This window comes from Eulemur rufifrons, chromosome 2 (genome assembly GCF_041146395.1).
Source record: "Eulemur rufifrons isolate Redbay chromosome 2, OSU_ERuf_1, whole genome shotgun sequence".
Classification (NCBI taxonomy): Eukaryota; Metazoa; Chordata; class Mammalia; order Primates; family Lemuridae; genus Eulemur; species Eulemur rufifrons.
This window is the reverse complement of record NC_090984.1, coordinates 18,835,732-18,863,500: the sequence shown is the minus strand read 5'-3', so window position 1 is coordinate 18,863,500 and position 27,769 is coordinate 18,835,732. Positions and strand designations below refer to the sequence as shown.

The 27,769-nt window shown below is 60.7% G+C and overlaps 1 protein-coding gene across 1 annotated transcript; it reads left to right on the top strand.

The window, feature by feature from the left end:
• Positions 1-473: 473 nt before the first annotated feature.
• ARID3A (AT-rich interaction domain 3A) lies at positions 474-27,769 on the top strand. Its single transcript, XM_069456660.1, has 9 exons — positions 474-892; positions 1,868-2,207; positions 19,667-19,739; positions 22,719-22,902; positions 23,279-23,526; positions 25,545-25,841; positions 27,036-27,134; positions 27,510-27,599; positions 27,654-27,769. Exons 1-9 carry the CDS (start codon positions 519-521, stop codon positions 27,767-27,769), a joined length of 1,821 nt encoding a protein of 606 aa, XP_069312761.1. The 5' UTR covers positions 474-518.

The following is a 27,769-nucleotide window of genomic DNA, read 5'->3' as shown; positions in this document are numbered from 1 at the left end:
ACAGTTGGCAACAACGTGTTTCTCTGTGGCCCAGACGGGTGGGGGCCTTGAGAACTTTGGGGTACAGTGTGGGGTGACCCCGTTACCCAGGCCCATTGGAGGGCCAGCATAGCGGGCCAGATGGGGAGAGCCAGCGCCTTTGCCTCCAGGGAGGCTCCCAGGTTTGCATCCTGCCAGAAGTGGATGTGGGGTTTCCCAGAGGCCTTCGCTGGCAGGGAGGTGGCCAAGGGGCCCAGGCGAGGTCTCACATCTGTGTCTGTCTCTCTTGCCGCCCCCAGGTCTCTGCAAACACGTGGATGAACCAACCTGCCCCCCGCTGCCTGGCGTGAGGAGGAGACATGCCCCGCCAGCCTTCAGCCTGAGCCCGGCGGCCCCCGCCCCCACCCCCCGCCACCCTGCACTGCCCCAGCTCCCCCGCGGCCCCCACGCTGCAGTGTGGCCGGGCCCCCTCCCCGCAGGGGCCGCCCCCGCCGCCCACCCCCAGTGGCCGGGGTGGTGGTGGCCCGGCCCGCAGGGCCATGAAGCTGCAGGCCGTGATGGAGACGCTCTTGCAGCGGCAGCAGCGGGCACGCCAGGAGCTGGAGGCCCGGCAGCAGCCGCCCCCCGACACCCCCGCCTGCCCACCAGCCCGGGCTCGGGCTGCCGTGGACGAGGACAGAGAGCCTGATGCGCGGATGCAGCGGGCCCAGATGGCTGCACTGGCCGCCATGAGGGCTGCAGCCGCCGGCCTTGGACATCCGCCCAGCCCTGGTGGCTCTGAGGATGGGCCCCCAGGCTCGGAGGACGAGGACATCGCCCGGGAGGGGGCACCGGGCTCACCTGCACAGCCTGGCCGAGGCAGGGAAGGGCCAGGAGACGGGCACTTTGAAGAGCTGGGCTCGGACGAGGACCTGTGAGTTGAGTCTGGGGGGCAGGGGCATCCCAGGGCCCTGAGCCTCACTTTGCTCATCTGCAAAATGGGCGCATGCTGGGCAGTTCTGGGCCCCAGGACCCAGCTGTGAAGGAGAGGCAAAACCCCATCCTCTGGGGCTAATGTCAGGAGCCGTGCCAGGCGGTAGAATTTTCTGGGTGATGGTGGAAACGTTCTCCGCACTAGCTGGTGCAGGAGCCTCCGGTCACATGTGGCTGCCGAGCATTTGAAATGTGGCCGCCAATCTGGTCTTTAACTTTATTTCGCTTTAGTTAATTTAAAGCAATGTGGCCACACGTGGCTATGGTAGATTCTGTTGCCCAGGTAGAGAAAACCTGAAGACCTGGTGGGGTCCACACAGAGAGCGTGTCCCACCAGGACCTGCAGGATGCTGAGGCCTTGCTTCTGGGAACCCGCAGCTTTCTGGGAAGACCTTTAGCAGGCAGAGAAGCAGGTGGTGGCAGGTCATGCAAGGGACTGCCAGGCAAACCCAGCAGGGGTGCCGTGGGGGCGCGTGGGGCGAGGCCAGCTTTAGGTAGAGGTGAGGGAAGGTGACAGCCCTGGCAGAGGAAACAGTATGCCTGGTGGAGGGAATGGTGTAAGCAAAGGCCCTGAGGCAGAGGCTAGCCTGGCACGATGGTGTTCACACCCCAAGAGGACACTTGTGTGGCTGGGGCCAGGGTTGGGGGCGGGATTGAGCCAGGGGTTTGGGAGGCCGGCAGGGTCTGGGGTTCAGGATGAAGGGGCAGCTCATGCCGTTCTGGGCTAATAGGGGACAAAATGGGCATGGCCAGTTCCCCGCTCGGCTGTGCACACAAGCCCTCTGCAGCCTGAGCCCATGGAGGCTGGTTCTCCCTGTCGTCAGAGAAGGAAACCGAGGCGGGGACAGGGAGGGGAGCTTGCCCTGGGTGGGCACTGGCACTGTCTCCTCTGACTCCTGCACTCTGCTCGCCCCAGGAAGCCGAAATGGGAAGAGGAGGAGGAGCTCGAGGAAGACCTGGCAGAGGAGGAGGAGGAAGAGGAGGAGGAGGAGGAGGACGAGGAGGATTACGAAGAAGAGGAGGAGGATGAGGAGGGGCTGGGGCCCCCGGGCCCTGCCGGCCTGGGCTCTGCCGCCCTGTTCCCCCACAAGGCCCAGCCGCCCCAGGCCTTCTGCAGCGATGGCCTTCCCAGGGCACTGGGGGGCCAGGAGCGGCCAGGGCCAGGCCCTGCCCACCCCCGGGGGGCCACCCACGTGGCACCCCAGCTGCAGCCACCGGACCACGGAGACTGGACATACGAGGAGCAATTCAAGCAGGTGGGCGGCGTGACGTGGGGGCGGCATGGCACAAGCGCTGGCAGCTGCCGGGTCCTGCAGTCGGGCGCAGTTCCCGAGAGCGCCGCCGAGTGCCAGGCATAGAGTTGGTGCCGGATCCGGGGAAGCCCTGTTCGTCTCGTGGGAGGGATGCGCCGGCCGTTAGATGCTCTGCTGTGGGAATGAATGGGGAGCGCCAGCCAGGATGCAGACTGGGGGGGCTACCCAGCACTCACACCGGGAGCTGAAGCAGAGGTGAAGGCAGAGAGAAGGAAACGGGTCTAGGGAGGGAGCAGCCGGGCGAGGGCCAGGCGGCTGGATTGAGCTTGGCGCCTGTTGTCAGTGGAGCCCAGTGAGGCAGGCAGAGAGTTGAGGGCGTTGGTGACACGGTGCCAGCCTGTTGGTCTGGTGGAGTCTAGTCTACAGAGAGCTGTGGGGGTTTGCCGGCCATAGGTGGTGGCTGAGGGGACGCTGGGGTGGCTCCAGCATGGTTCTGGGGTGGACGGCAGAAGCCAGGACTTTCGAGGCTCCGAGTCGGTGGTTGGCGCTGAGGCTGACAGGGGAATCTCGGGGACCCTGGGACCCAGGAGGGGCAAGGAGGAAGCAGGGGCCGCCCTGGCTCTTCCCTGCAGGCAGCCTGGCCAGAGGAAGTGGCTGGGCGGGGATCCTTTGAAGTTGGGCCGTGCTGGGCTGGGCAGATGGAAACCAGATGGCTGCTGCCGGCCAGCGGGCTCACATTCCAGCCCTCGGCCAGCTGGGCCCTGCCCCGGCCGCCCCGGAGGGCAGCCGGTGGGAACTCACCTCTGGCCCAGGACTCAAGCTACAGCGCGGGGTGGCCCTAGGGGGGTGGGCTCTGGCTGGGGGACACACATCTGTCCCAGGGTGGCCCCTTCTGGAACCTGGACTTCCAGGATTGGCTCCAAGTCGCCCCCAGGGAGGGCCTGAGGCCACCATGGGGGCTCCCTGCTCCCAGCATCCCTGGGCGGCTGGTGGGAAAGGGCGCTCTAGTCCCGCCAGCCCTCCAGACTTCCCGTTTGGGCCAAAAACTGACAAATGACTGAAATTGCAGGCGGGAATGCAGAGAGTGAGGGCCGGTGCTGCAGGTGGTGGGTGCCGCCCTGGCGAGGCCGAGGGCAGAGCTCCGAGGAACCTGGAGGCGGGAGGCCAGGGCCGGGTGGAGCTCCAGGTCCTGGTGTGGCACAGGCTCTGAGCATGGCAGCCGGCAGATGTGCCCCCTGGGCGGTGTGACTGGGCCCCCCATTTGTGGCCCCGAGGGGAGGCTCTGGGGTCGGACTGTCATTGTGTGTGGAGCTCAGCCTGAGCCTGTGCTCTGGTGAGTGCAGTGGGTGACTTGTCGGTTCTCCTCTGCCCTGTGCCTTGGTTTCTCTCTCCCCTGCAGAAGGGGCCGCGCTGCAGCTGCCCCCATTTCGCAGGTGAGAAAACTGGGGCTCAGGGTTGGAGGGCGGCGTCTCATGGCATGGGGTTCCTGACATCCTCTGAGTTTAAGATGACACAGACCGCACGTTTGAGGGCGAGTTATATTTAGGTACATGTGTGTGTTCACCCGACGTTTGCCATCTGCCCTGGATCCAGGCCTCAGGGTGGGGGGCGGCGGGTGCCGAATAGGCACCTCCACCCCTGCAGGGTCATGCTGGGCTCAGAGGGAGGTCAAGGCCTGTTGGGGTCGGAGGTCGATAGGACCCCAGGCCGCACACCCCGTCCAGGTGGCCCCCAAGGCCTGATGCTGACGGGGATGTTTTTGGGTGGCCAGGCCAGACCAGGCAGGGCCTCCACATGCCAGGAACGAAGGCCAACCGCGGGAGCCACTGTCCAGTCTGTGGGACGCTGGGGTTGGGGTCATAGGTGCTGCAGAGGCCCAGGCCATTCAGGGGCTCTTCTGCAGCAAGAAGCTGAGGTGGGGAAACTGAGGCCGGGGGCTGGGGCCTCAGTGTCCTGAAGGCGGTCTCCTCTGGTGCCTACTGGCGTTTTGGGGTCGAGCTCAGCGAACAAGCCACGGGTGACAGTAAGGTGGTCCCTGCAGGGGATGAGAAGGCCCCTCACAGCTTTAGCTCTAGACACAAGTCAGGATGTGATGTTGGGGGCCCAGTCTCATGCGGCAAGAAGGAGCCAGGCACGCCCACGGGAGCAACGGAAACAGCTTGTGCAAAGGCCCTGAGGCTGGGCTGGGCTTGGCTCTGGTGTAGGGGGGTCGATGCAGCCCCGCCAGGGTGGGTCTCTCTTGGGGTGGGATCAGGCTCCCAGGGGATGGCGGCTGAGGGTGCGGGCAGGTGGGGCGGCCCTGCAGTCCTGGGGTGTTGGCTGCAGGTCCAGCTGCCCGTGCCGCCTTCCTGCGCAGCTGGCCAGACACCTGTGCAGCCAGTGTCAACAGTGGCCTGGGCCCAGCCAGCCCAGCAGATGTTGGGGCCACCCCCTGGCCGGGGCCGTGTTGACTCTGGCGCCTGCCCCACCTCCTTCCTGGCACGTGGCAGCCCTGGCCGGCTGGCGGCCCACTTGGCACGGCATCCGCGTCTTCCTCCCTGGTCTGTCTTGGCAGGGCCTGGGGCTCACTTCCGCCTGCAGATCCTCGACAGCTGCAGGGCTGGGGGACAGCCAGGCCGGGGAGGGGCCGGGAGGGGCAGGCTCACAGCTACCGGCGCTTTCCTTTGAAACCTGGAACCTCGTGGCAGCAGCCCGGGACGCACTGAAGGAGGCCGGCCAGGGATTGGTGGGGTGCGATTGGGGACCTCGCTGCCTGGATGTAGCACGTCCTGTCCCCGACGCGGCTGTGCCTGGGCTCCAGAACGTGGCCGTGGTGGGATTTTAAACCCACAGCCCCTTAATCACAGATCTTAAGCCACTTAAGAATTCGATTCTTTAGTCTCTATAACTCAGTAAGTGTTGAGTACGTTTTAAATAAATTTTTTAGACAGCTTTATTAAGATATAACTCACGCACCATACAAGTCACTCTTTCAAGGTATACGATTCAGTGGTTTTAGCATCTTCACAGATATGTGCAACCAAGACCACAGTTGATTTTTGGAGCATTTTTTATCAACTCACAAATAAACTCTGTACCCTCTGTACCCTGTTATTCCCCTATCCTGCCATCCCCCGCAGCCCCCGGTGACCACGAATCCACGTCCCATCTCTGTGGATCTGCCTATTCTGGACATTTCATATAAACGGAGTCTCACACTGTGTGTCCTTCTGTGTCTGGTGTCTCTCACTGAGCACTGCGTCCTCAGGGTCCACCACGCTGTGGCCTGTGTCAGAGCCTCGTCCCTTTTCGTGGCTGAGTGATGTTCCACATGTGGATGGACCATGTTGAGTTTATCTGCTTATCGTTGATGGACACTTGGGCTGTTTCTCCCTTTTGGCTTTGTGATGCCACACAAGTTTTTATGTGGACGTGTGCTTTTGTTGCGCTCGGCTGTGTATCTGGGAGTGGAATTACTGGGTCACATGGGGACTGTGTGTCTGCCCGTTAGAGGGGCTGCGGCACTGCTCTGCGCAGCCGCCCCATGGCGCATTCCCGCCAACTCTGTAGGAGAGTTCCGGGTCCTCTGTATCCTCACCAACACTTCTTGTCATCAACTTTTTGATTCTTATTTTCCTGGTGGGGGTGGTGGGGCTTCTCGCTGTGGTTTTAATTTGCATTAAATGTCAGGACTTTTTCCCCTGCTTCCCAGGGGAAAGTCTGCTCACCACAGAGCCAGCCGACAAGCTCAGAAGTGTGGAAGCGACGGCACTAGCTGGTTTTTAAATACAGTCGTTTATGCACAGGAAGCAGACGGAGTGTTTTATACATGTTGTCTCCGGTCTCCTCACTTGATCCCACAAAGAGGGAACTGCTCTTGTCCCCATTGTGCAGAGGGGGAAACCGAGGCACGAGAGTTCAAGTCACTTGCCCACGGTCACGTGGGGGAGGTGTCAGAGCTGGGATTTGACCCCAGGATGCACTGTGGAGGGATGGCCCAGGGAGCCCGTGGCTGTGGGGTTTTGGGGAAGCCCAGGCTGGAGTGCAGTCGCGCACTGCAGCCTCCAACTCCCGGGCTCGAGCGATCCTCCCGCCTCAGCCTCCCGAGTAGCTGGGCCTGCAGGCGTGAGCCACTGAGCCTGGACTTCATTTAGATTTCTTTAATTATGGGAAATGCACATTGATAGGTTTTAAAAATCCACTGTCGGTTCCAGAAGTAGCATTTGATAACATTCTCGTAGAGAGGGAAAAGGAAGCGTTTGCCACGACCCTCAAGCTGTGCCCTGACCCTACGGGTTCCCTGGGCCTATCCCTACCCGCGGACACCCAGGAACGTGCCCCATGGGGTGTCTAAGATGTGATCTTTGTGGTGGGGGCGAGAAGGTTCTACCTGATGCTGAGTTTGACATGCTGCTTTTCTGAGGTTTGTTCAGATCGTTACTGGGGTGTCCTGAGCCACCCGCTTCTCTTTAGCTGCTGTAGGGTTTTACCTTGTCTGGCTGGACACCAGCACGGCGAGCTTGTTTCCATGTTGTGAACAATACCACAATGAACATCTCTGGGCTCATGAGAGTTGCCTGGGGCCATGTGGGGCGGGTGTGGGGAGCTGGAATTGCAAGGAGGGGGTGGCAGACGTTTTCCTCATCCTGCCTGGGAGACCCCCAGGTTGGTGAGAGCCAGTACTGGGCACAGGTACTCCCAACCCTGAGGGGTCAGGGCTGGGCTAAAGGGGTTGAGAGAAAGGCTGCACAGAGGAAGGGGCATTGGAGTTGGGGCTTTGCAGGATGTGTAAGAGTTGGTCAGATAGCCAAAGGCAGAACCTGGTTCTTGGAACAGTGTGGCTGGAGCATAATGTGGGAGGGGAGGAGTGGGCAGGACGTTAGGACAAACCAAAGTTGGGCTCAGAGGAGCCTTGGCAGGGTTTGGAGCTGGGGAGGGAGAGAGAGGCTGCGAGGACCCTTCTGGAGCCTGTGTTGGGGACGGCATGGAGGAGTCCGTGGTCCAGGCAGGAGTAGAATAGGCCAGCGCCACAGCCGGGCCTCTGGGGCCAGGGGAGGACAAGGTAGGAGGGTGCTCTGGACAAAGGGCACAACTCAGGCCCAAGGTCAGGTGCCAGGTTCTGTGTGTGGCAGAATCTGGTGTATTCAAGACACAGTGTGATTGTCGAGAGGGCTGGGAGCCAGCCAGGTCTCTGGGACAGCTCCGGTGCCAGCGTCTTCCTGGGGCCCTGGGAGCCCCAACGGCACGTGAGTGGTGGGGGCAGGGCTGCTGGGAAGCCCCTTGGGCACCCAGCGCTCCCCACCAGGGCAGTGCCTGCCTCATCAAAGCCACTGTGGCTGCTGGCACGGAGCCAGCTGGGCCTCGGCGGGTGCGGGGAGGTGCCCGCCTGCCAGCCCCTTGGCACCGTGCCCCGGCCCGTGCCAGCCCTGAGAGCTGCGCTGACTCAGCCGGAAGAGCCTTATCTGGCCCCTGCACCACCACCCAACCGCCAGGTCACAGCCGCGGGGTCATCGCCACCGTGGCCTGGCCCCACGTCCACCGCTTGCTCCCCACCCTGGCGGTGGCTGCCAAGCGCCTGGCCCCGCCCCACGCTTTCTAATAACACACGCGGCGCTCCAGGGAGCGGTGCCCGGCGGGCAGAGTGTCTGCCCGACTCAGTGCCCGGCCGGGGAGTGGGTGCGGGTGACGTGGCATGACGAGGGCGTGCGTGCTGGGTGTGCGGACATGGCGGGTGGGCTCGAGGGTCCCCTGCCTAGCCGGACCCTGTGTGAGTTAGGATCCTTCTCCAGGACATGTGTCCTCAGACCCTTCGCGCCTCTGCACACCAGGTGTGTGCTGGTTTCCGTGGGTCTGCGTGTGGCTGTGTGTGTGGCACATGTGCATGTTCTGGGGTCCCGAGGACCCATCTGGGGGATCTTTTGTACGTATCTGTCATCTCACATGTCTGCTGGCGTGTCCCCGGCCCCGTGTGTGGCATGTTTGTAGAGGTCTTTGTGCATACCATGTGACGTGGCAAACTTTCTGCATCCCTGTTCTGCATGGACATCTCGGCGAGTGTGTCCCAGGTGTCCGGACACACACGTGTGTGGCTTGAGACCATGTATCCAGGCGTGTCTGCCCCGGTGTCCTGCATGTCTGTGTCCGCAGCGGGGTGACAGTGTCGAGTGGCTGTTCTGTTTGGATGTGGCCGCGTGCGTGTCTGGAGTGTCTGCAAGCACATGCGTGCGTGTGAGCCTATATCCCAGAGCGTGTCTGTCGGGGCTCCCCGTGTGTGCACACAGATGCTGGTGGGCGCCCTTCCTGTGTGCCTGAGTGCCCGGGAGCCTCGTGTGCCCACCCCACCCCGTGAGCGTGAGATCCTGGGGGGCCAGTTAACCATTGGCCCCGGCGACTGCTTGGAGGGTGGTGCCGTCGGCCAGCGGGGCAAAGATCTGGAGCTGGCCTTGCTGACACAGCCCCAGTGACCACCCAGGTCTGGACGGGGCCACTGGGGGTGCTGCCGGCAGGGCTCTGCCCACTGTGTGCCTTGGTTTCCCTTCCAAGCACAAAGGGCCAGTGTCTAGAACCCTTCAAACCCCTAAATCCTGTGGCGCCAACTGGGCCAGAATGACAGGCCCCAGCAGCCGGCCCGAGGCAGCCCTTTGGAGGCCTGACCCAGGGGACACTTGACTTGGGGGGGCTGTCCCCCAGTCCCCTGCAGTGGCGCCACAACCCCATTGCTGGCGAGATGCCTTCCGCCGTCCGGTCAGGCTCTCTGCCGGCGCAGGGAGTGGCTGGGGTGCCGGCCTGGTGGGTGGGCACGCAGGGGCGGGGGGCGGACCGCCTCTTCTCTGCTCTGCTGGCCACGCACAGCCAGAGGACAATTGGGGGTCACAGGGTTAAACGGTAACTAATCTGGCCATTGAAGGCCCCGGCGCGGGGACACGGCCTTGCCCCTCGGTCAGGGCTGGGCTGGGGTTCTGTGGGCCGAGGGTGGGCAGAGAGCACGTGTGCCCTGCAGTGGACTCCCTCGGGTCCTGGTGGCGTCCTTATGTCCTTACAGATTATGGACAAGAAGGCAGATAAAAACCCTCATCCCAGGAGGAAACCTGTCCTGGGGCGAACAGTATCCCCCCAAACTCATGTCCATCTGGAACTTCCAAATGTGACCTTCTTTGGAAAAAAGCATCCTTGCAACTGTCATTGGTTAAGGTGAGGTCGTGTTGGGGCAGCGTGAGCCCTGGTCCAGTGACAGGTGTCCTTACAAGTGGCGAGAAATTGGACGCAGACACACACAGGAGATGGCTGTGCACAGACGCAGGCAGAGGCTGGAGTGACGTGGCCACAAGCCAAGGATGCCAGGAGCCCCCAGAACTTGGGAGAGGCAGGCAGGACCCTCCGCTGGAGCCTCCAGAGGGGACGTGGCCCACGCGACACCTTGATTTTTTTTTTAAAGACAGGGTCTTGCTCTGTTGCCCAGGCTGGAGTGCAGTGGCGTCATCATAGCTCACTGCAGCCTCAAACTCCTGGGCTCAAGCGATCCTCCTGCCTCAGCCTTCCCAGTAGCTGAGACTGCAGGCATGCACCACCACACCCGGCCTAACCCCTTGATTTTAGACTTCTGGCCTCCAGAACTGTGAGAGAAGAAATCTCTCGTTGGAGCGCACCCCATTTGCAGAGTTTTGTCGCAGCAGCCACAAGAAACCCACTCGAAACCTCGAGAGGGCTGTGCGTTCCTGCTCAGTCGTAGGGAGCCACACATTGGGGTGGATGGGCTTTGAAGCTGAGGCCCTGACGCCGGCTGGCTGCAGACCTGTCCTTGGGATGGGTTTAGGACCCAGGGACCCTGACCATCCCGTCCACAAGGCCATGGCGTGGGGTAACAGCCTTGCTGTGTGCACGTATGTCTGCGCCTGGTCCTTCGGCATGCATTTATGAAGCATCTACTGTGTGCTGGCCCCCGTCTGGGTGCAGGGGGCCCATCTGTGAACAGAGCAGACAGAAAGTCCAACCCTGGTGGCTCTGGAGCCCAGGCGGCAGCAAATGGTGGGCCTGTCTCTGCCGCTGTCACCGAGGTGTGTCTGTGTGCGTCTGGGCGGGTCTGCGGGTACTGTGCGTGCCGAGTGGCCACGTGTGTGTGCGTGTGTGTGGCATCTCTATTCAGGTGGGGAGCGTCCAAGGACCCCGTGTGCGGCTGTGACGTGTCTGTCCTGCCATTGGGATGTCCCCAGAGCCCCCTACTCCGCTTAAGGGCGCAAAACTCTTTGCTCCGAACATGGATCTTTTGGGCTTGGGACCTTCCCTGACCCAGGACCCCTGTTCCCCGCCCTGAGGGCCCGACTTCCAAGTAGTCTTGTTTTGTCTCCCTTTTACAACTGGCCCGTAAATTCTTCCCAGAGACGCAGGTGGGCCGGGGTCACGATGGGGGCTGGGGGTCCAGGAGTCCAGCCCTGTCTGTCTCTGTCCCATCTCTTTTTCTCTTCCTCTTTCCATATCCTGCCAGTCCCCACCGCGCCGCCCGACACTTCCTCCCCGACTGCCCCTCTCCCGACCCTGCGGCCCCTGCCCGGGCTGGCACTCTGCCCTGCACTCCGCCAGCCCACGTGCCCGGCCGCTGTCATGCTTAGAGCTGATCTTTGGAAACGCGCCTGGGCCTGAAGTCACCTCTGGGGCCGTTCGTTTCCTTAATGTCATCTGGGGGTGGATACCGGGGTGCAGATGGCAGCTCTACCTGTGACTTCTTCCTTCCGGGCCTCAGTTTCCCCATCTGTAACATGGGGATAGTATTTGAGCAAGTGCCAGATGTTGTCATTTTACTATTTTCGTTGTTGTCATTAATCATCATTCACTGAGTATCTGCCTCCAACTCTGGCTCCTGTAGGGCACATCGTTGGCACCTACTGTATGCCCAAGGTGGCCCTGGCTTGCGCCTCATCCTCCCCTCTGTGAGTCCCTGTGAGGTTGGTGCTCGCAGGGCCTGCCCAGAGTGCCTGCCTGTGTGCCCTGTGGGGACCCCGAACCCACCTGGGCCCCTTCCTCTCAACTCCGGGGCAGAGGCGGAGGCGGCCCCTTCCTTCCTGCCGTTGTCTTCAGGCTCAGGCTGGAAGGCAGCCCCATGTCTGTCCGTGGGGACCTGGTATACGCGGCTGGGGCGGGGGTGTCCTGGCCCCCTGGATCTCTCACGCCAGGCGGATCTTCCGGAATATGCCTGCCCATCAGCGAAGACCCTCCTGGGTCTGTCCAGGGCCTATCTGCAGGGGATGAGCCACCTCCTTGCAGAGGAAACCCCAGCATGGTTCTGATTGCCACGGCCCAGGCCCTGGGCTTTGCGGAGCCTCCTTCTGGGGGTGATGGAGGCTCGGGGACCCCGGGGGCCAGGGTTGGGGGGGTGAGAGGATGTGTCGTGTGCAGGTTGGGTGACCCAGGACCCCGTGCAGAGTGCCCTGGGTGGCCTGGAGCAGCGAATTCTGCACTTTATGCGGAGAGAAGATTCTCGTCATCTGAGGCATTTGTTCAGTGACCCCGAGTGCCAGGTGCCTTGGGTGGCATGTGGCTGAGCGTGTCCCTCTGTGCGCCTCCCCAGCCCTGCCAGGCTCCCTCGCTGCCCGGGGACCCCATCCCAGCTCTCCCGTCTCTGTCCCTTTGTTTCTGCATCTGGGAAATGGGCTCCCTTGAGCGTGGAGGGGCTGCTCCCAGCCAGCTCCTGGCAGGTACCCCCGAGTGGGTCACAGGCCCCAATTTGCATGTTGTTTCATGCTGCTATGGGCAGCCACCACCCTCCTGCACCCTCTTCCTAGAAGTGTATGTCGGTCGATCTCATCCTGGTGCATCCTCAACCCTGGGCCTGCTCCTGCCCACCCTGCGTGGGCCTCAGTTTCCCTAATGGTGACATGGGCTGCAAGCTGACCAGCCGTCTTTGCCATCCATCCCTCGACCCCCGCCCACTTCACAGATGAGGAGACCGAGGTTCCAAGGTGGCCTCTGACCACCTGAAAGCCCCAAAATGGAGAGAGAGGAGGGTTTGGCGTCAGCGTACTCCCCTGGGATCTCGTGACCCGGAAATCCGTAGAGAAGCACCTTGAAGCTTTGGCCTCGTGTATTCGCGCTTTGTGGTCATTTCTGGAGCTTTTATTAATATCTCCCTCGTGGGTGGGGCGCTGTGTGTTTCCAGAGAGGGGACACAGAGCTGGGGGGGTGTCAAGCGGACAGATGTTTCTGCCCCGCCCAGAATCACTTCCTCAATTTCCCGCGAGCTCTGCGGAGCTGCTGCGGCATCTGTGTCCACCGAGGCCCTGCCGTGCTGACGGGAATCGAAAGGACGATGGCCTGGGGGGGCCCCAGCCAGTTGCTGCACCTGGGGGGCGATGGTGGCCCGGGGAGGGCCCGCGGTGGCCCAGCAGGCGTTGGGGAAGCCCCTGCCCTGGCCATGGCCGGGCCTCGCTCCCACCAAGTCTCATTTCCCCAGCTCCTCTTGTGCCTCCGTCGGGTTTCCGCTGTCTTTCCTGCTTAGGGACTCCCTGAGCTGGGGAGGCTGGGTCTTTCTGGGGACACATGTCCGGCACCGGCCTTGGCATACAAGAAACGCTCAATTATGGCTGCAGAATGGATTGTCCTGGCAGAAACCCCCGTGGCTGACTCGGCCCTGCGCGGCCGCCAGCTCCTCCATAGGGAGTCCTGGGAGTTTCCAAAATGGGAAAAAAAACCCCTCAAACATGCAATCCCCCCCGCCCCCCATGTCCCCCGGCCACACTGGAGTCACTATCCCCGCCGCCGTGCGGGGGCCATAGCACCAGCCTCCACGTTTTCATCACAGTGACTCGGCCCCTAGATGGGTAAACTGAGTCTGGAGCACAGGCAGCGAGGGGCTCCTTCCTTCCGTCCATCTGTTCCTGGCCTCGGGTCTCTGTGGGGTGGGAACGGGACCCAGCCAAGGCTCTGACACACAGAGCACCCACCCCGGCTGCATCTTTCCCTCTGCAAACCTGATCATCAGACCAGCACAGATCCCTGCCCCCCCATGTCTGCCTCAGTTTCCCCAAGTGCAGAGTGGGCACCGGGGACCTGGAGGCGGCCATGCTGGGCCCCGCCCCTCCCCTCCCAGGGCAGCGTGGGCGTTTCTGTGAAGGGGGAGGCTCCCCGCAGCCCCCAGGGACCCTGCCCACCTGGGGACCCCAGCAACAGCTACCGGTGCTGAGTCATCTCTGCCGCCACCCGCGGGTGCCCGATAACGCCCCGGTTTATCAGGCGGTGAAGGGGGAGGGGCGCAAAGGGGGAGGGGGCGAGGGGCCAGAGGCTGTGGTGGGTGGGGGCTGCCGGGGGCGGGGCATCAGAGAGGACGGACAACGAGGCCTCTTTTTTTCCTTCCCTCCTTCCTTAGTGGGTGCCTGCTGGATACCAGCCCCTGTGCTGGGCACCTGCAGACCCCAATTCTGTCTTCACAGGGCTGTCATCTGCGTGGGAGGCAGAAGGGAAGGATGGAAAAGAGCCAATCCCAAAATTAGAGGCTAAAGTTGGGGAGAGGGGCTTCAGGAGGGGGCCAGCAGGTGCAAAGGCCTGGGGCAGGACCAGGTGGGTGGCCAGTGCACACTGAGTAAGAGGGGAGACAGATTGGAGGCGTGTGGAGGGCCGGCAGGGAGTTGGGCAACTGACAGCAGTAGGGAGCCATGACTGGCCCTTGAGCAGGGGAGAGGCCTGGCCCGATCTCAGTCTTGATTTCGAAGCCCTTCACACCCTCCACCCTGGGAGACTGCGAGAAGGAAGTGTCATGGGAGGTCCAAGGGGTAAAAACCAGCTGGTTTAGTTTAACTTTGGTTAAACATTGGAGTTGCAATGAGTTATTTCTTGTCTAAAACCCAAAAGATACAAAAATAGGTGAGATTATACATGCGTGTTCATGTATGTGAGAGACGCCAGCCACGGAAGGACACACCGGGTGTGACTCCGTTTATATGAAATGTCCAGAGCAGGCAGATCCACAGAGATGGGATGTGGATTCGTGATCGCCAGGGGCTGGGCAGGGGTTGTGGGGTGACTGCTAATAGGGATGGGGCTTCCTTTTGGGGTGATGGAACATTCTGGAACTAGATCATAGCAGTAATTATACAACATCGTGAGTATACCGAATGCCACGGAATCGTACACCTTAAACTGGTTCACTTTATGTTACGTGAATTTCACTTCAGTAAATTTATTTTTAAGAGACTTTTTTTTTAAGATGAGATTAAAGAATTTGCTCCCCTGGGGCCCACCCTGCCTGGAGGGGGGAGACCTTCTTGCTGTCCCCTTTGTTCACTGTCCTGAGTGGGCCCAGGCCCCCACGCACTCGTGGCCCTGGTGCACGGATGGTGTCTCTCTCTCTCCCCGTGGCTGCTGACTCATCCACTCCGGCCTTTTCTGAGCGTCCGCGAACCTGCGTCTGGCCTTAGAGGAGAACCTACTTCTTTGCTTTCCCACAGGCGTCGTTGGGCGGTGCAGAAATGTGCCTTTTGGAGAGTTTCTCACCCTCGGATGCCGGTTTGCCCAATCTAGGGTCGGCATTCTTAGCGGCCGGGGCTCAGCTGGTCCCCGAGTGTCGGACGCTTGGGCTGTTTCTCGGTTTCTCCTGACGTTGGTGGTCAGACGGCAGAGGCCACACCGGGCGCCTCCCCACTGCAGGGGCGCCCCCCTCCCGGCCCTGTGGCCTCAAGGTGGGGCTCTGTGGACTTTGGAGCCACCCGAGAGACGGGAGGGGGCCCTTGCAGGGGGCAAAGTCCTCCCAGGGGGCCCTGCCGACAGTGGTTTCTTTACAGCCGGGGCCCCTCGGCCTTGGACTGGACACCGCCCCAACCCCCAGGGCGAGCTGGGTGCCTGGGCGCCACTGCACAGGTGGGGCCTGTCTGGGGACAGACTGGAAACCCTGAGCAGGGGGGATGGGACCCCGGGTCCAGCCTGCCTGGGGAGGGGCCACTCCAAGCTGGGCTCCAGCAGCCCCCTCCTCTCCTGGCAAACCCCTCCCCAAGCTGGGCCTGTCCCTTTGGAGTCCCCGTGAGTCCGGGGGCCTGGGGGGATCTTACCTGACCTTCCCTCCCCTCCCAAGCTGGGGCTGAGCTCCCCGGACCCACAGGGGTCCCCCTCCCAGTCACTGCTGCCCAGGTGGCTCCCAGCCTGGTCAGCATAAAACCCCACTGGCCCAAGTTTCTTGTTGGGGGGGCGGAGGGAGAAAATGACAGGAAACAAGAATTTCCTGTTTGCCCTTCTGGGGCCTGGGGTGGTAATCACAGGTTTTCCTTCCCTCCCCAAGCCCGGTGCTGCCCCCCTGCACCTGGCCAGCCCAGGCCCCTCATGCCGCTGCACTGCTCCTGGCCCCCATGGGTGTCAGGGACCAGGACGTTGCTCTCATTCATTCATTCGCTCGTTCGCCAACATGGTGACTGAGTGTCCCCTGTGATGCATGTGACACGAGGTGTGATGCTGGGGTAGGAAGGAGGGAGCCGTGCGTGCACAGACCTGGGAACTGGCCATGCAAAGTCCCTGGGGTGGGGAAGGGGCCAGAGGGTGCTGGGGAGCCCTGGGAGGCTGTAGCCAGGGGAGGGTCCCCCTCTGGCTGCTGAGTGGAGAAGGGTCCGGCAGGGAGGGAGGTGGGGGAAGTGGAGCCCACGCCCTCTCTGCCTCGGTTTCCCCTTCTCTGGAGCGGGGGGTGCTGGGCAGGAGAGACACGATCCGCTCAGCCGTGGTGACCAGCATCCCACACCCTCCCAGGACCCCAGCGGCCCTGCAGGATCTGTGTGCCAGTGCGTCTGGACTTCAGAGAAGGACACATTGCACTGAGAACTGAGGTTTATGTAATGCATTTATTAAGCACCTGCAGTGTGTTCGGCCCCATACTAGACACCAGGAACAAGAAAAGAATCCCACATGCTCTCGGACAGATGTGTAAATAGATCCGCACGGCTGGACCGTGAGAGGGTGGCAGAAAACGGGAAAATCAGCGATGGCAGGCTCGGTGCAAACGTTGCGAATGAGGACAGGAGCTGTTTCGGAGGCTGGCTGGCGGGTGAGGTGGGGGTTCCTCCCTGGGGGGCCTTGGGTGTCTTGGGGAGCGGTATCTAGGACAGTCAGCTGCCCCGGCACCTGCCTCGCTCAGGGCATGGCCCCAGGCAAACCAGGCGGCTTTTCGTGGCCCCAAGCCCGGAGAGGGAGTCCCAGAGGTTTTGCCTAGTCTCCAGCCTGGCCCATGGTATGCGGCTGATTTCGGAACTTTCCTGATTTCAGAGCTTTCCGCCCTACCTTCGAGAGGGGCAGGGTTCCGGCTGCAGAACCCAGGTGGGGGGCGAGGCCTGGGTTTGGCACAGGGTGTTTGTGGCTTAGCAGTGCAACCTCGGAGCCTTTCGAGGGCAGGAGGCCAGGCCCACCGGCCCACAAGGGGGGCCTGGACACCGCCACAGGGGAACCTCGACACTGTCCCCTGCTCCCCATCCCCAGGGCCTCCCTCAGCAGCTGGCCAGAGCGGGACGTGCCCTGCAGGAGAGCGGAACTGGAGGCCAGCGCTCCATAAAGCTGGGCGGCCTTTACTGCCCGGCTTTGTTGCCGGCTGCCCACAGCAACGGCCATTAAAGCTGCCTCCTCCACTGGCAGCTGGGGAGCCCCTGCATGTCCCCCCTTTATGGCCTCAGATCAATTCCCCCGCCCCTTGGGGGTCTGACGGTGCCCAGCCACTGGCCTGTTAGTCCACCACTATTTGGCCTGGGAGGGGGCGGGGGTGACGCACCCCCAGCCCAACCTTTGTTGACTTGTCATGGAGCAGCCGTTCCTTTCCCTGAGCCTCAGTTTCCCCACCTGGAAGATGGGGCTTGCTGGAGTCCCAGGTGCTCAGAGGAAAGCTGTTGTGTTTTATCAAATACTTTCCTCAAAAGATAGGGAAACTGAGGCAGGGGGTGGTGAAGTCTCTTGTGGTGGCTGGGCCAGGAAAGGTGTGTAGGGAGTGTGGAACCCCCCTCAGGTCAGAACCTCGGAGCAGGTTCCCTGCCTTGTCCAGGAAGGCCCTGAAGTTCATCGGGCCCTGTAATAGTGTCCTGGGGCTGCCGTGACAATGACCACAAACCAGAGGCTCAGAACAACAGGAATCTGTCCTCTCCCAGTCCTGAAGCCCAGAAGTCTGCATCAGGGTGCCATAGGGCTGGGCTCCCTGCGGGGGTCCCGGGGAGGGTCCCAGCTCCGGGGGTTCCGGGCCCTGAAACAACAAAAAAAGGGTCAGGGTCAGGGTCCTTGGCTTGTGGCCGCATCACTCTAGCCTCTTCCCTGTGTCTCTCTCTCTTCTTACGAGGACATTGGCCATCGAATGTAGGGCCCACCCCACCCTAGTGAGACCTCATCGCAACCCGATATCTGAGGTCCCAGGTGGACGTCAACTTTGGGGGGGACACATTTCCCCCCAGGGCAGCCCCAGCGATGAAACCCTCTTTGCCCAAGTGCCTGCCATCCCAGTCAGCCTCCTGCGAGTCCTTCTGCCTCACTCTGTGCTCAGCCTGGCCCGCTGTGCAGCTGAGAAAATCAAGGTTCGCTCTGTGCACATTTATTAAGCAACTACTGTGTGCTTGGCACCATCCGAGATGCTGGGAGCAAAACAGACAAAACCGCAGGCAAATGTGTGCGCCATGGACTTGGGTGGTGGAAACCCTCCTTGAGAGGGTACCCGGGGCAAGGGTCGCACAGCCTAGGGGTCACATACCTGGCCATATGTGTGCATGTTCTCGCGTATGCGTGTGTGTGTGTGTGTGTGTGTGTGTGTGTGTGCACCCGCGCCCATGGCCCCGGCCAGCCCGTCTACCTGCAGGCCCCACACCCCTCAGGCAGGGAAGGGGAAACGGGCCTCTCTGGCCACCATAAATCAGCAGAGGAATGCAGGCCGGCCAGTCTGGCGCTGGGCTGGCCTGTGGGGCGGAGACAAAGGCCTGGCAGCCGGCCCTCCCCCTGCCCTCCCTCTGCTCGACCACCCAGGGCAGAGGTCTGGGCCCCCAGCTGCCCTGGCCCCTTTCTGGAAGCCCTCACTTTGTCTCCGTTACACAGATGGGGAAACTGAGGCCCGGGGAGGGGCAGAGTGGTTGAGGGGTGGCCGGGCCCTCCACCCACCTCCCCAGCACCCGGCAGCAGTGTCCCCGTTGGCAGGAGCTGGGCGTTGTCCTGGGGCCCTAATGACGGATCATCCCAGCTGGAGCTAATTGGTGGTTTCAAGGCCCCCCAGTGTCCGGCTGGCGCATTCCCCAGAGCTTAATGTGAAGCCTGGTATTTGTCTCTGCCCCTCCTCGGCAAATTGCCGCCCCCCCCACCCACCCTGCCGCCTGACGCTGCTGTCTAGTTATCTTGTGAGCTGGCGGCTGCGGGACCCCCTGCCCCGGTATCCCAGACAGAGGCCCTCTCCCCACATCGCTCCTGGGGAATAAGGTCTCGCTCCTCCCTGACTATAACCCTGGCAGGCAGAGACGGTCACTTTATAGCTGGCGATCGAGACCCCGCAGCGCCAGGTTCTGGTCTCACACCTGCCGTCATGCCTGTGTCCTCATCTGTCAAATGGGGTGGTCTGTTGGGATCCAGTGGGCTTGTGTGAGACCCTCAGGACAGTCAGGTGGCGCTGCCGTGGCATGAAGTGTGGCCCCCAGAATGGACAGGTTGTAGTCCTGGATCCCCAGTACTCATGGAGGGGACCTTATTTGGAAACGGCATCCTTACAGGTGGACGGTCACACCCCGAGTACCGAGGTTTTGGTTAAGGACGTGTGCATGTTTAGACGTGTTTAGATACACGAATGCCATCGTGTAACAGTCGCCCATGGTATTGGATACGGGAACACGCTGTGTAGGCGCACCCTGTGTTGTCGCCTGGCGACGCCTTGTTGAGCGATGCGTGACCGCAGTAGATGCAGGGTTGGGAGCAGGGGAGGTGGCCTTGACTCCAGTGGGCTGGGGGCCTTAGACCAGGGGAGACAGAGGCAGAGACTGGAGTGATACGGCCACGAGCTGTGGACGCTAGGAGCCCCCAGAGCCGGGGGAGGTGGGAGGGTTCACCCTGGAGCCGTGGGAGGCAGCACGGGTCCCCCAACACCTGGATTCTGGACTTCCAGCCTCCGGGGCCGTGAAAGGATGACCGGCTGTTGGTTTGTGCTGTGTTAGGGCCCAGGAGGCCCCTACGTGTGCCTTGCTGTCTCTGAGCCTCAGAGTCCGGTTCCCCATCTGCCCAGTGGGACCTCAGGAGATGCTCCAGGGCTGGGGACCCTCTGGCCTTGGGGCCGCATGTGGCCTTCTGGATCCTTGAGTGTGGCCTTTTGACTGAATCCACATTATACAAAACAAACCCTTTTAATTTGTTCTGTGAAGTTTGGATTTTGTAGGGGAGGCCTGGATCCCGGGACCACCGTTCCTGTCCCTGCCGGCAGCCCCCTCCTCCCAGCCCCGCGTGCAGTGGGTGGGAGGACGTAGTTCCCACGCCCGAGCTCTGGCACCGGCTAACCCGTCCACTCTCTGTCCCTACAGCTCTACGAACTTGATGGAGACCCCAAAAGGAAGGAATTCCTAGATGACCTGTTCAGCTTCATGCAGAAGCGAGGTGAGGACTCCCAGCCCCGCAGGGAGGTCATGAGAAATGGGGTGCGGTGGGAGGGGCCCTGCTGGCCACGGACATGCTGGGGCGGCAGTGAGCTTTCCATGGCTGGAGGCATCCAAGGCTCCTGAGCTGGGAGGGACGTTGGAGATGTCCGAGGGACAGACACGCTCTGCCGCAGGGGGTCGATGGGGGGGCCCTCGGGGAGGACGGTGCTGGCTCCCTCCTTGAGCCCTGGGGTGCAATGAGGGGGTCCTCGCTACTGAGATCCCCCCACAGCCTCTGTGTTTGGGGAGCAGGTCAGGTCCCAGCTGGGGGTGGGGGGTGGATGGAACCCTCCCCCAGGCCTCAGTTTGAGGGTCAAGTCCTGGCCCCTCCTCTGCTCCCACTGGGGGGCCTCAGTTTCCCCATCTGTAATTTGGGCCTCACACAGTCCCTGCTGTGTGGCAGCACCCCCAAAACTCAGCCGAGAGCAGACACCCTGAACATGCCAAAGCAGAGCGGTCAGTATGTCGTCACATTTATTGAGCACCAACAGCGTACCCGCTGAGCCATCCCCTGGTCTGGGCCAAGATGGACCCTGGACAGAGCCCCTCCCCCACCCCAGGAAGTGTCTCGTGATCGTGGCTGGAGGACCGGGCCCAGGGCAGGTCTAGGCAGGCGTCAAGGTGGGGAAACCGAGGCCCAGATAGGGAGCCTCGGGATGAGCGAGGCTCAGAGAGGAGCTGGTGGGGCGGGGAGCGCACACGGGGGCCAGGGGGACCTGCTCCAGCCCTCGCCCCCCGGGACTATCCGGGGGTGGGGGCAGTTGCAATCCCTGCTTTTCAAGGAAGGAAACTGAGGCCCAGAGCAGCCTGCAGAGGCAGGAAGGGGCGGGGCAGAGGGTGATGTCCCCATCCCCTCGCCACCCTCACGAGGAGCCCAGCTGCCCTGCTTTGTCCAGACAGCCTCCCGCCCATGCTCCGGCTTCTGTAAACACAGGCTGACAGAAGGGAGGGGGGTGGGGGCCAGCCCAGTGGCCACTGCCCAGCGGCCTACGTTAACCCCTCCCGTGCTGGGGTGAAGGAACACAGCCCCCCGGGGCCCCCTGTGTTATCCACTGAGCCCAGCCCTGGCCGGGGCCTGCGGCCCCTCGTGAGGCCGGAGAGATCTTCGCCCACTGGCTTTATCACCTTGTCCACACTGTGCACCCCCTCCCCCCGCCCAGGGCTCCGAGCTCCCAGGCCCAGAGCTGACCTATTTTGCTGGGTCCCCAGTGCCCAGCACAGCACCTAGTGTCCTGGGGGAGCCCCCAGGCAAGTGTGGGTGAGGCTGGGGGCCCAGAAGCCTCAGTCCAGCCCTGCCTCCCTCCATTCCTGGAGGGCAGGAACCAATAAGCTCCTATATGTCCCTCAAAACCCAGCCTCAAGGACCCCTCTTCCCTGCTGCCTTCCTGGACTGTTCCCCTCTGTAATGAGGGGGCCATTGGGGATGAGAATCTTCCAGACCCCCCACCCTTCACCCCGGACACCACCCTCTGCATCCCGTAGGCGTTTTCTCCTTCACTCCAGACGGAGGGAAAGTAACTTTCTCTGGTATCTCTAAGTAAAAGCTTTGAACCAAACTTCTCCTGGGGCCAAGGAGGGGTCCTGCCTGTGCCCCCTCCCTGCCACGGCCGCCTGACCACCTGACCCTGCAGTTTCCGTGACGACCTTCCGGCCTTCCCTTATCGTGGGGCTGTGCCAGGCTCTGCACCGCACTCCCAGCGCCTCTGTAAACATCTCCGCCTGCCGCCGCGGCGCGCGGGGCGCAGCCTGGGATTCCTTGCACTTTTCCCAACTCTGAGGCCTGCGCTGGTGTCCTGGGGTGGAAGGGGGCGACTCTGGGCGTTCCCGAGGCTGTTTGTGCGGCTGTGGCCTAGGGTGGCTTCTCCCTCCATCTCTGCTGAAACATGGGCTCTGGGAGGGGGATCTGGGGTCTGTCGTCCTCCACCCAGGGTGTCATTTCACTGGGGGTTTTGCAGACTGGGAGGGACCTGGAAGTGACTCAGGGTGGCAGGAGGTGGTTCTGGAAGGCACGACGTTGGGGCCCCGGGAGCAGAGCGGAGGCTGCCAGCCTCTCGCCTGATGCTGGACCCGGTCTCCAGCGGGTCAAACCTTGGAGCCTCGGTTTCTCCATCTGAAAGGGCTTACCTAAGGAGTGAGCGGTCAGCAGCTCTCGCCTGCGATGAGAGCCCGTCAGTCTTCACCGTTGGTGATTGAGTGCCCACTGTATGCCAGGCTGGGTGCTGGGGACCCCTTGCAAGCAGGACGGGCATGGGGGTCACAGGTGGTCTGTAGTTGGCCTTGTATGCCCAGAGTGTCACGGCCAGGGCGAGGGGTTTGAGAGGAGGGGCGAGGGGGGGTGCCTGTAGCCGGCTTTGGGGAGATGAGGTTGGAGGGATGTCAGCCCACCGCCCTTCTGGTATGGCCCACCACCTTCCATTCCCCAAACTGGAAATCCGGCTAACCAAGCCCTCCCCAGCCCCACCGTGACTGCAGATCCCCTGGGATCTTGGTGGGAACGGCCCCTTGGGGAGGCAGCAGAATTGTTTTGGCAGCTGTTGTGGTTGGCGACATGCAGAAGGCATAACAAAGGCCCGAGTGTCTCACGCATGTCCCCAGGTTGGCCCCCAGTGTTTCCCTCCTCTTCACAGCCCTCCTCCCTTACCGGTAGAGAAACTGAGGCAGAGCTACCACCTTGGTGCTCTCTTGAGCAGCGGTTCTCACCCTGGGTGAATCTGCCCCCCGCCAGGGGACACTGAGCCATGTCTGAGGGCATCTGTGGTTGTCACAACTGGGGCTGCTCCTGGCGTGGGGTGGGTGGGGGCAGGGACACTGCTCAGCACCTGCAGTGCCCAGGACACCCCACCCCAGTGTCCACCCAGCCCGTGTCTGCCGTGCTGACCACAGACTTACACACATGGCACCAGCGTCCCCGCCTCACCCTCCCCTGCCCTCCCTGCAGGGACACCCGTGAACCGGATCCCCATCATGGCCAAGCAGGTGCTGGACCTGTTCATGCTGTACGTGCTGGTGACGGAGAAGGGTGGCCTCGTGGAGGTCATCAACAAGAAACTGTGGCGTGAGATCACCAAGGGCCTCAACCTGCCCACGTCCATCACCAGCGCTGCCTTTACCCTGCGCACGCAGTGAGTGGCCTGCCATGGCCGAGCGGGGGCCTTCTGAGTGGGGCAAACGGACAGTGCAGAGGGCCTGTGGCAGAAGGACCATGGGGCGAGAAGGGGGTGGTCAGGTGGCCTCAGGCCCCATAACGTCAGGCGGGGGCATGAGCACCATCAGGCACTAAGGTGACGTGGTCTGAGTGTGGAAGGGTCAGCCTAGACAGTCACGGGGAACAGCATTAAGACAGCGGGAACAGCATCAGGCACTCTGGGGGCTGCCCAGCGAGTCCGGGGCTGGAGCCGGGGATGGTGGTGCTGTGGTGGGGTTTTACTTTATTTAGAGGGCCACGGGAGCCATGGGGGTCGCCCAGGTGCCATCCTGTCCCCTTGCCTCTGCCCACAGATACATGAAGTACCTGTACCCCTACGAGTGTGAGAAGCGAGGACTCAGCAACCCCAACGAGCTCCAGGCAGCCATAGACAGCAACCGGCGGGAGGGCCGGCGCCAGAGCTTCGGGGGCTCCCTGTTTGCCTACTCGCCAGGCGGGGCACATGGCATGCTCTCCTCGCCTAAACTGCCTGTGTCCTCCCTGGGCCTGGCCGCCAGCACCAATGGCAGTTCTATCGCCCCAGCCCCAAAGATCAAGAAAGGTAAGGGGCCGCGTGGAGCCTGGGGTTTGATCCCAACTCAGCTTCAGCCTGACTGCACGACCTTGCACGGATGCCCTTTCCCTTCTCTGGGTAACCAAGATGGTAGAGCCAAGTGTTGGCATGGCAGAGGGCGGTCCATCCATCTATCAGTGCTGTGCCCATGGCAGACATTACCAATCAATCACCATCTCCCCAACCCACACAGGTTGTGGCAGACATTGCTAATCTGATCAATCTATATAACCATTCCTTGTTGCAGCAGACATTACAAATCAAACACAATTCTTCTATCCTTTGGCCACAGCAGACATTATTAATTGATCACTGTTTTTCCTGTCCACCCTGAGCCGGGCATCATTAATTGAGCACTGTATACTTTCGTAATCCAGGCATCACTAATCAATCATTGTAGCATCGGCCCAGTTTTTAGCCTGTAGCTGATGCTGTTCATTGCCAGGGATTTTTCTAGCCCCTTGTGCATGGCAGACGTTACTGATTGGTCCTTGTGGTCTTTCTCTTTGGACTTTAGAATCCTTCTCAACACAGTCCCGGCAGACATGGAGAGTGTATTGTAGATCTGTCAGATTTGCCCTTGAACCATCCCCGAAGCTATTGCTAGGTGCCCCTGCGCAGGTCACTGCCCCTTGCTGAGCCTGGCCTTTCTTATGTGTAAAGTGGGGGAAACCCCCTTCTCTCTGTAGAGTTGTTGGGAGGCATTCAGTGTGTAAAGTGCCCAGTGTGCAACTGCCCCAGGTTTGCAGATACCTGAAGGTGAGCTCCCGCCACACCTGTAGCAGACATCACCAGTTGATCACAGCTTTCTCTCCCACTGAGCCTCTGAATCCTTCCTAACACAGAAACACCAACAACAGCACATGGCAATGTGGCCTGTGTTTGCCTGTCTGAGTTCCCCCTGCCCATCTGCCACGCGGGCCAGGCTGGCGGCTCTCCGTTTCCTACCATTGCCCTAAGGATCCAACGTGATCCCCATGGTGCCTTGAAAACTAAGGATTGGTCACATCTAAGGTGAATGGGTCTCACAGACGATAGTCCATTCGGTCCTTGGTGGGCCTTAGTCTGCCCCTGCCAGCCTTGGGGAGTCTGACAATACTCACTAATGGTTACCAAGTACCCACTCCACGAGAGGCCCCATGCTGAGCAGGGAGAGAGGAGGTTGTGACCTGGTGGAGCTCGAGGGAGGGCCAGCGACTGCCTTGTTGTTGCAGTGGCAGGTCCACAAAGCCGGGAATGCTGGTCGAGGCATGCAGAGGGACACATGTGGCTCCTGAGGAGGTGGCATTTGAGCTGAGACCAGGGAGGTCTCAAAATTAGAAAGCTCCTGGGCCAAAGGTCTGGGGTGGGGAACCCAGCAAGCGGAGGCAGCTCCAGGCACAGCTCTGGGAGAAAACATTCGGGGAGAAGAAGATACAGCAGGTCAGAGTGGGACCAGTGAGCGGGACCCACGAGGGTATTTGTTTCAGCCGCAGAGGAGGGGCGGATAGTTAGGAACTGGTTCTGGAGTTGGGCTGCCCAGGCTCAAATTTCAGCTCTGTGACTTTAGGAAAGTTATCCATCCTCTCTAAGCCTCAGTTTCCCCATCTGTAAAATGGGGGTGATAAGAGTGTCTAGGTAGATGTGGGTTATTGAAAGGGTCCACCAAGGTGATTCATGTTGACTGCTTAGACGAGACGTGGTAGCTCTTGTTTAGCTAGTATTTTGTATGATTATATATATTACAGTCTCTCTGTAATAGCAATGCCAAATACTATCATAATACTGTTATTATAATTAGTATTGTTAGTTATAAGGTCACCCAGATGCCATTGTGACTTTTAGTCACCCTGCTGTTAGAAGGGATTTTATAAACTCTTATATCTTTTCCAAAACCTATTGACTTCCTTGGATAGGAAGTGAGAACCCCATCCGCAGAGGTATTCAAGAGGGTGCACATTCCTGCCTCAGCTGGAAGGCAGGGCCCAGTCCCTCCTGGCCACCAATTCCTCTCGTCTCCTGTCTAGAGGAGGACTCAGCCATCCCCATCACAGTCCCCGGCCGCCTGCCCGTGTCCCTTGCAGGCCACCCCGTGGTGGCAGCTCAGGCAGCAGCAGTGCAAGCGGCAGCTGCCCAAGCAGCTGTGGCAGCACAGGCAGCCGCCCTGGAGCAGCTGCGGGAGAAGCTGGAGTCCGGGGAGCCTCCCGAGAAGAAGATGGCCCTGGTGGCTGATGAGCAGCAACGGCTCATGCAGCGAGCTCTGCAGCAGAACTTCCTGGCCATGACAGCCCAGCTGCCCATGAGTATACGGATCAACAGCCAAGGTACCGACCCAGTGCCCGGACCCTCCTTGTCTCCGCATGGGTAGCAAAATAAGGGCCTTGGAGCCAACATCTGTAAAGAGTACCTACAAATCAATATGAAAAAAAAAAACAGTAGAAAAAGGGGGCAGCTATGACTAGGATATTCATATCAAAAGGTGTTCAACTCCAGGCCAGGTGCCATGGTTCATGCCTATAATCCTAGCACTTGGGAGGCTGAGGCGGGCGGATCGTTTGAGCGCGGGAGTTCGAGACCAGCCTGAGCAAGAGCGAGACCCTGTCTCTACTAAAAAGATAGAAAGAAATTAGCTGGACAACTAAAAATATATAGAAAAAATTAGCCGGGCATGGTGGCGCATGCCTGTAGTCCCAGCTATTCGGGAGGCTGAGGCAGGAGGATCGCTTGAGCCCAGGAGTTTGAGGTTGCTGTGAGCTAGGCTGACGCCACAGCACTCTAGCCTGGGCAACAGAGTGAGACTCTGTCTCAAAAAAAAAAAAAAAAAAAAGTGTTCAACTCCATCCACTCAGGGATGTGCAAATTAGGAAGGAGATATCACCTGCCCACAGCTTGATAACATCAAGTATTGGCCAGGATGTAGGGAAATGGGCCCCTTGGTCCTGCTGGTGGGTGTGTGCATAGGTGACAATTTGGCAATGTTTTTTTTTTTCCTGGTTGTGGTGGATGGGGAGATAGAGGCTTGCTCTGTGGCCCAGGCTGGAGTGCAGTGGCATCATCATATCTCACAGCAGCCTCCAACTCCTGGCCTCAAGCAATCCTCCTGCCTTGGCCTCCCAGAGTGCTGGGATTACAGGCGTGCGCCACCTTGCTTGGCTGGCAATCTCTTTTAAGATAAAAAATGTGTTCACCCTGTGACCTGTTGCTTCTTCTGGCATCGATAGCAGAGAGCATCAGTGCAGGTGCACGAGGAAACACGTATTTACACGTGTTCACATCACAGTCAGTCACGTGATGTCATTTGTCACAGTGAAGCCTTGAAAAAAAGCCAACCGTAGACAGATAAAGTCTTATTCAACAAATATATATCGAGTACCTTCTGTGTGCACTGGAGACAGCTTGGCTGTGATGATACAGTCCTCGCCTTTGCAACACTGGTGTAGTGGGCGAGATGGACCTGGAACAGAACGGTTCCCAGATGTATTTATCATCCCCAAATGCGGTTTTTCTTCTCCCTACAGCCTCCGAGAGCCGCCAGGACTCGGCCGTGAGCTTGACTGGCACCAACGGCAGCAACAGTATTAGCATGTCTGTCGAGATCAATGGCATCATGTACACAGGTAGGACGGCCCTAGTCCCGCTTGGCGCTGTGCTGGGCACATAGGAAGAAGTCCACAAGCACAGATCCGTGGTTAAGCTGAATTTTCCACTTTTCCTGTGTAAAAAAATGTGGAGTTGGGCACATGGTTCATAGTGGCCACCAGATGGTGCTGTCATCACTGAGCAGCGTGGTCGCTGGGTACGCAGTGGACAAGGCTAATGGAAGAGAAGCTCAGGGGAGGGCGTTTGTGTCTTAGCAGGTCCAGGGGATCAGTATACTCCTGAATTTAAAGGCAAAATGTGGGTACGGTCATGCTGAATCTTACAGGGCGAGGGCCAGCGTGTACAGAGGAGACTAAACTCTCCACGACGTGTCTCTTCTGTCCTTGCATTAGGAGTGCTATTTGCTCAGCCGCCGGCACCCACGCCACCCTTGGCTTCCAGCAAAGGCGGCAGTGGAGGTGGCGGTGGCGGCGGTGGCAGCGGTGGTGCTGGCAGTGGTGGCGGGAGCGGTGGGACCAGCAGCAGCAACCACCCAGGCAGCCGGGGAGGAAACACTGGGACCAGCAGCAGCAGCGGGGGCAGCCAGGCCGGGCCAGCAGGGTCGTCCGCACCCCCCACATCTTCTACCTCAAATAACTCTACGTTGCCTTAA